Source organism: Gadus morhua, chromosome 4 (genome assembly GCF_902167405.1).
Source record: "Gadus morhua chromosome 4, gadMor3.0, whole genome shotgun sequence".
Classification (NCBI taxonomy): Eukaryota; Metazoa; Chordata; class Actinopteri; order Gadiformes; family Gadidae; genus Gadus; species Gadus morhua.
Window position 1 is genome coordinate 7,396,774 of NC_044051.1, and position 7,500 is coordinate 7,404,273.

The following is a 7,500-nucleotide window of genomic DNA, read 5'->3' on the forward strand; positions in this document are numbered from 1 at the left end:
CTAGCTGAGAAAATGTTGATGATGACTGTGTTCCTAGACAAGATGAACAGAGAGAGAGCTGAAACTGAAAGTGACTCCAGATTGGATGATGCATAAAGGGAGAAGATGACGAGAGGGAGGGAGGGGGGAGGGAGTGAATGAGGGAATGATTGAGCAAGAGAGGGAGCAAGTGAAGGAGGGAGGAAATAAACAGGAAAGTGAGATTGAAAGGGGGGGAAAATAGAGTGTGTGTGTATGTGTGTGAGAGAGACGAGGAGCGAGGAGGGGGGTTTTCGTCAGTATAGCCGAGCTGTGCTCGTTCACACTTTCTGTTCCCTGCGCCAAGACTTTATATAGTTTGTTCTATCGTGTGGATGTTTGACAGATTCCTGCCTTTGGACGGCGTGTCATGTTGAAGAACGCTGTGTCCTGAGGTGTGATGTTTCACAGGAGAGACAGGATATATTCTATAGCATATATTCAGAACGGATCTGGAAGGTCCTATACCCGGAGGATCTGTTTTCGGGTTTTGGAGTGTACACGTCAAGAGAAGAGTGATGCTCAAGTTCAGCACCACTCACTGCTCAAGGTGTGTTTCAGCGTGTGAGTGGGTGGGTGGGAGTGTGAAGTTGTGTGTGTGTGGGGGTGTTTTGGCGTGTGTGTGTGTGTGTGAGGGTGTGGGTGATTGTGGGTGAGTGTTTTGGCGTGTGGGTGTGTGTGACTGTATGTGTGTGTGTTTAACAATGTTAAGACAATGTTCAGAATACATTGTACATTTATATCTACATATTACAAGGCTTTATATAAAGAAAATTGCTTGCATGTTAGTATTGTTTGAAACATTAACCCTGAATGATTTAGATTGTGAAGAATGTAAACCAATAGCAGATTCTCTTCTGCAACTCTGTGATCGGTCGTTGTTTCGGGCAACAGCATCAGAAACTGTTACTTCATGGAGGGAAGTGCTCTCTTGTGTGTGTGTGTGTGTGTGTGTGTGTGTGTGTGTGTGTGTGTGTGTGTGTGTGTGTGTGTGTGTGTGTGTGTGTGTGTGTGTGTGTGTGTGTGTGTGTGTGTGTGTGTGTGTTTTAACGTGGTACCTAGACACTGTGATTGATGCTCTGTGCTGCTGTGTGGGGATGATTGAGGGACAGGTGTTTTATGGCGCACGGTAAACCAGTCAGACCCTTTTATGAATAGACTGATGGATTGAGCTTCGACTCTCACTGTCCTACGTTTTCATTATTGTTCGTCTTGTGGGTTAATTTCAGTGATATGACATTAACCTCTCTCTCTCTCTCGCTCTCTCTCTCTCTCTCTCTCTCTCTCTCTCTCTCTCTCTCTCTCTCTCTCTCTCTCTCTCTCTCTCTCTCTCTCTCTCGCCCCTCTCAGTCACAATGAACGGAAGGTGACCTGCAAGCATCCTGTGACCGGGGTGCCTTCACAAGACAACTGCATCTTCGTTGTAAATGAACAGTAAGTGTTGTGTTCTCTCTTTATCAGTAACCACACAGAACATACCCTCCATGCCTCCACCAGCACGTGGATCTCTCTCTCTCGCTCGCTCGCTCGCTCTCTCTCTCTCTCTCTCTCTCATGTACAAAATCCTCATTCTTTGATCTGGTTTACTCTCGGGATGTCTGTGAATCTAGTTTGATCCCTTTTTAAAACATAGGAGCGTATCGGTGTGCGAGTGTGTGCATGCGTGTGCGAGTGTATTTGTATGTGTGTGTGTGTCCGCGCGTGTGTGTGTCTGACGTCCCAGCAGTGGCCCTTGGGGGGTGAAGGCACTGCTTACTGTGACGCTCCCAGGGGCCAGGGGCCAGAGGACTGCTGTAGGCCCACTGTAGGCCCTCTGTTCCCAGCTGCTGGGAGCACAGTGGAGCCCACATCAGCTCTCCACTCGGTCCCAGACTCCAGACACAGCACAATACAGCCCTCTTATCAGGTCTAGACCCATGGCTCACTCGCTCGCTCGCTCTCCCTCTCTCGCTCTCCCTCTCTCGCTCACTCTCGCTCAATCTTTCTCTCTTTCACTCTCGCTCTCTCTCTTGCTCTCTCTCTTGATCTCTCTCTCTTTCTAAATCTTCCTTTCTATTTCTGTTAATTGCCATTTTCAGTTTCTGCTTATGTTTCCCTTTTTATTTTATTGTTATTTAATTTCTACTTTGGTTTTGCCTTCTCTCTTCTCTCCTCCCGTTCACTCATACTAAACTGTTTCCAGCAGAAAACTATATTTTACTATACGGCCGTTTCCACGTTCAATATGACATAAGAAATGCTTGCTTAAGGCAGATTCCTTTCGAAACATAATCTATACACTGGCCGCTTTTCATTCTCTAAATGTAAATATATATTTTAAATATTGTTTTCATATTCGCTTGTACTCCCACATCCAGTGTTAAGTCTTCAGGCATCGAACTCCAGGGAACTCTATCGCTCTTGCCACTTTCGCTTTCAATTTCTCTCCTTCACATCTGCGTCATTTCTCGTCTGCTTCGTTCCCTCGCTCTGTCTTTCACCTCTCGCCACTTTTCTCTCTCGCATTGGATTTTCTCCATCTCTCTCTCTCTCTCTCTCTCTCTCTCTCTCTCCCTCTCCCACTCCCCCTCTCTCCTACTCCCACCCAATTATCCCACCGCCACACTCTCCCTGCTGGGGACGTGTGTGTGGTTGGTGGGTAGGTGTGTGTGTGTGTGGGTGGGTGGGCATGATTATGTGTGTGTTCATGTCTTTGTGTAAGTACTCTATCTATATAAGTGTCTGTATATGTGTGAGTGGTGTTTTTGAATACGGAACACCTGGTGTGTGCGTGTGTGGGTGTGTGTGTGTGTTTGGTGTATGTGAATATAGAATATGGTGTGTGTGTATATATATGTGCGTGATGTGCGTGCATACGGAACACCTGGTGTGTGTGTGTATGTGTGTGCGTGTGCGCATGCGCGGTTGCGTCTCGCGAGAGGGGATGTGGCTGAGGCAGAGCGGGGATGATTTCCACTGCAGCGGGAGTGATAATGAAAGTTCCCTCCTCTCCGGCTGCCGTTACAACCGCCGCGGAGGAGAGGGACGGAGTGCGCGGACAATCGCCGCGCCTTGAAGTCACGTGACCCGGCCCCCGGCGGTTCTGCCGCCCTTCAGCTGTTCTCGTAAATGAGGACAGAGGGAGAAGACGGACTCCATTAATCCCACGTGGGGAGATGAGTTCTCTGCCTCATCCATCCCACCCTGGTCTGGGAGCACTGGGCTGCCCCACAGCGTCCCTTACGAGTGCCGGTGCCTTGCTCATGGGAAGCAGGGCGGTTGTGTAGCGGCGGCATGTGGCTCAGGAGGTAGAGCGGGTCGGCTGTTCGATTCCCTGGCTCCTCCTAGCTATAGTGTCGAGGTGTCCCTGAGCAAGGCACCTCACCCTAACTGCTCCTGACGAGCTGGATGTCGCCTTGTGTGGCTGACCCCGCTGTCGGTGTGTGAATGTGTGCATGAACGGGTGAATGTGAGGCAATACTGTGAAACGCTTTGAGTGGCCACCGCTTAGGAAAGCAGCAGTAAAAATGCAGACCATTTACCAATTGTGTTTCGCGGTGTTGGGGGAAGTCCACGTGGACACAGGGAGAAACATACAAACTTTGGTCCTTTTAGTACACAGAATCAGTCCCAGGCCCCGTGTTACTAGTCTCTGATTGGTTTATTCCACCCTTATTGTGCCCTCACTCTGATGCTCTGTCCCAGAATCCTGAGAGAGAGAGAGAGAGAGAGAGAGAGAGAGAGAGAGAGAGAGAGAGAGAGAGAGAGAGAGAGAGAGAGAGAGAGAGAGAGAGAGAGAGAGAGAGAGAGAGAGAGAGAGAGAGAGAGAGAGAGAGAGAGAGAGAGAGAGAGAGATGGAAAGAGAGACGTGTGAGCTAGAGCGAGAGACACTGATAGACAGGCGAGCGACGGCGAGAGAGAGAGGGGGACGTGAGATGCCAAAGTGTGAGGCTGTGAGCTTGGGATTCGATTAAAGCAGTAAAAGAGGAGACTGCGGGCAGATGAGGCGATTCATATGAATAAAGGCCTCCTGCGGCGACGGCTCCTACACAATCCGGTCCAAAGGGCATCAGTGTGGGGGGTCTACCACCGAGGGTCATCGGTTAACAAACCAACACTGAGACGGACAGACAGACAGACAGACACACATCTGCTGTGGTTAAAAAAAGCAATTTGTTCAAATCACAACCCTCTCCCTTCTCCGTATGATTTCATGTTTTGTAATTTTTCATTCTTATTATTTCATCCGTATTTTTCACATGATCATCATTATTGTGTCGTCATCCTCACAGAATATGATTTTCCCTCTCCACGATCCCCCCCCCCCTCCCTCTGTGTCTTCGTAGTGTCAGTTCTGCCCAGCTCGTCCATCCTGCCCCCCCGCCTCCGGAGGCGGTTGCCAGGTAACCGTGTTCGTCATCTCTCTCTGGCTTCTGCTCCGCCGCTCGCCACCCCTGCCTCTCCACAGCACCCCGGCAGGCGGACCCCCAGGGGGTCACGAGTGGGGGAGACGATGGAGCAAAGTCATTATGAGACGTTGTTTAACCACGTCTAGACGTGGGATCACTGCTGGACTGGTTTCAGACCAGGCGGACCACCAACATGGTGTAACCCGGGGGGGGGGGGGGAATCGCTCGCGTGCGTGTGTGTGTGCGTCTGTGTGTGTTTTAGTCTGCGTGTGCGCGTGCGTGTTGGCGTTGCGTTATAAATTAACCATCCGGTCCAGTCCAAATTCAAATGATTAGCTCCATTCTCTTCGCACACGTGATATACCTGGGTGCCCCACTGCCTGCTGTGCAACCAGAGTTTGCCAGGGATTTATATCCAGAGGTTGCTAAGTCGAGTCCCAGTATAACCAGGTTCCAGTACGCTGACAGATGTGACAGATGCTGTGACAGGTTGAAGGAGAACGACTGAGCTCCATCCAACTAAACCGCCTTTATGTCATCGACAGCATTGATGAGTCCCAGTCCCCTTCCTCCCCTGTCTCCCTCCTACCCACCGAGACGTTTACATCACGGTATTACCCGTCTGCGGACAGACACCAGCATGTTCTCTTCTCTGCGTCAAAGTGAAGACGTCGCACTCGGCTGTACTCTGATATCAGAACAAAATGATTCCGGTTCCTTCTCCTACCAGCGGTGATTCAGCCGCACACCTCAGTAGAAGCAGGGTAGTGTAACAGCTGGTTGAGCAGCAGGGCATATAGGACTCAAACGCACGACTCAGGAGGCAAAAGTCTGTGTAGAAAGAATGTTCTTTACTAGGGGATAGTTTGTTACACGGGAAATCAGTTGTAGAGAAGAACAAGGCGTAGTCGGGAGTAGACAGGCAGGAATCAGAAAACCGGGATCCGTAGTTATTCGTACTCAGAAAATGCTGGGAAGCTTGATACAAAGAACAAAGACGAACTGGCACAGAGGAAGGGGAAACACGTTGACTAAATACACTAGGAGGGGAATGTTAATGAGGGACTGGTGAAAACAAGTGAGTGAGGGAAATCAGGGAAACATAAGGACAGGGCGTGAAAACAGTCCATGAAGGGGGCGAGATGTGGCGGGTAGAATCTGTGTTTTTTTGGAGAACCTGTGTTGTAGATGTGGCGTAGCAGACCCGCCGGGGAACGGGACGGCCACAGCTGCCGTCCTCTTTAGTTCTGGAGCCTCAGGAGAGGTTTTGATTTTATTATTCATTTTTTTATTCAAGGGTTTCACGGGACAATGTTCATTTGCCTCCTCAAGGACAAGATAACGACATGAACAGATACGGGAATAAATTATTAACCATCTGGGAGAGAAAATAAATAAAAGCAGTTCAAATAGAAAACAATTACTGCATTCAATGAATACAATAAGAGAACAGCCGGCACATGTTGAAGCCAGCGTGGTTATTATGGGGTGTTTAGAAGTGTGTGAGTGACGTTTGTGTTTGTGTGTGTGTGCGTACGTACACGTGTGTGTGTGTGTGTGTGTGTGTGTGTGTGTGTGTGTGTGTGTGTGTGTGTGTGTGTGTGTGTGTGTGTGTGTGTGCGTACATACATGTGTGTGTGGGAGCGAGAGAGTAAGAGAATCAGGATTAAAGGGCGAGTTTACTCAGTGAGTGAAGGATGAGAAGGAAACCAAGAGGAGACAGTGGGAAGGATTCAAGCAGAGAGCGATGGAGCGATCAGGGGGGGGGGAAGACAGAGTCATTCTTGTCACCGTTGGCAACTGATGGCCTCCATTCACGTGCCGGAGAACCCATCGCCTGTCCATTCACTGTCTCCGACATAATCACAAAATGGGAGCAATTTGGGAACATCCTCCCCAGCAACAATAGGCGGGTGTTGTGTGGCGCACTGAATGCCCTCGATGCCGCGGGCTTCTACACACAGCCATTGTGAGAGGCTTATCCCAGCATCTCCCACCCATTTGGGAAATATTCACTTAGGCCTTTGTCTGATAATCTGAAGTCTTTAAATGCACTCTGTGCCTCGCGGCCTGCAGAAAGCTAGTCATAGTGAGGACATTCAGGCTGTGTTTATAGTCATGGTGACTGACGTTCAGGCCGTCTTTGTAGTCATGGTGACTGATGTCCAGGCTGTGCTTGTAGTCATGGTGATGACACTCTGGCTGTGTTTGTAGTCATGGCGATGACATACAGGCTGTGTTTGTAGTCATGGTGAATGACATTCTGGCTGTTTTTGTAGTCATTTGAGACAGAGACATATATTGTCTTCTTTTTTTACCTGTTTTTTTCCCAGTCCAGAAGGTCTGGGGATTACTAGCAGAGATGCTACGATGCTACGATGCTACGATGCTAAGATGCTGTAGGCTAACCGCAGATAAGTCACTTTAATGACTGTGAGCCAGTGAGGCGGGAAGTATTCTGCGTTAACTTTTATGAGCTCTGCTTGATATTCAGACCCGGTCCGAACCCTAAACCACTTTAAAAAGCAGACTTAAGCAAACATCGAATTGTGCAACGGCCTCAACTAATAGGGCTTAGTTTGACATTAAGTGCTCGTGTTTAAGAGGGCTGACCAGTTATTTTGTGATCTTCTGAACCGTTCTGTTCTGATCTTCTGAACAGGGTAACCATGGAGAGCTTCCTCCATTGCTTCCTGGCTAATAGCCGCGCCATGAAATAATTATGATTATGGTTATTATCTATGCTTTAAATCTCATGTACAGGGGACCTCTGTCATTATTTCATGTTTCACCATGTCCTTCGTTTCAATTAGGGGCTTGTTGCCATGGTAACGCTCTTTCCCACACCTCGCCTCTACCTCGTCTCCTTCCTCTGCCCAGCGTTAGTTTGTATTCTCTGTCCGTCCCTACCCGCACGTGATTGGTCGGAAAGATTGGCGGGGCTGTCTGTCTCTGACCGTCCGTAGCCACACGTGATTGGTCGAGGAGGTGGGCAGGGCGGTCCGTCTCTGTCTCTGACCGTCCGTTGGCACACGTGATTGGTCGAGGAGGTGGGCAGGGCGGTCCGTCTCTGTCTCTGACCGTCCGTAGGCAC

At 49.4% G+C, this 7,500-nt stretch overlaps 1 protein-coding gene across 11 annotated transcripts in view; it reads left to right on the forward strand.

Moving 5' to 3' along the window:
• Positions 1-7,500, forward strand: part of LOC115541817 (pleckstrin homology domain-containing family A member 5) — a 100,147-nt gene that overhangs the window by 62,810 nt on the left and 29,837 nt on the right. For 8 of the 11 annotated variants that reach the window (XM_030353681.1, XM_030353671.1, XM_030353672.1 and 5 more), the window contains exons 4-5: positions 1,369-1,452; positions 4,344-4,400. In XM_030353681.1, coding sequence (XP_030209541.1) covers positions 1,369-1,452; positions 4,344-4,400 — 141 coding nt within the window. Of the gene's footprint in view, positions 1-174; positions 569-1,368; positions 1,453-4,343; positions 4,401-7,500 lie in introns of those variants that run through there. The other 3 variants (XM_030353676.1, XM_030353682.1, XM_030353679.1) reach the window with 2 other exon arrangements.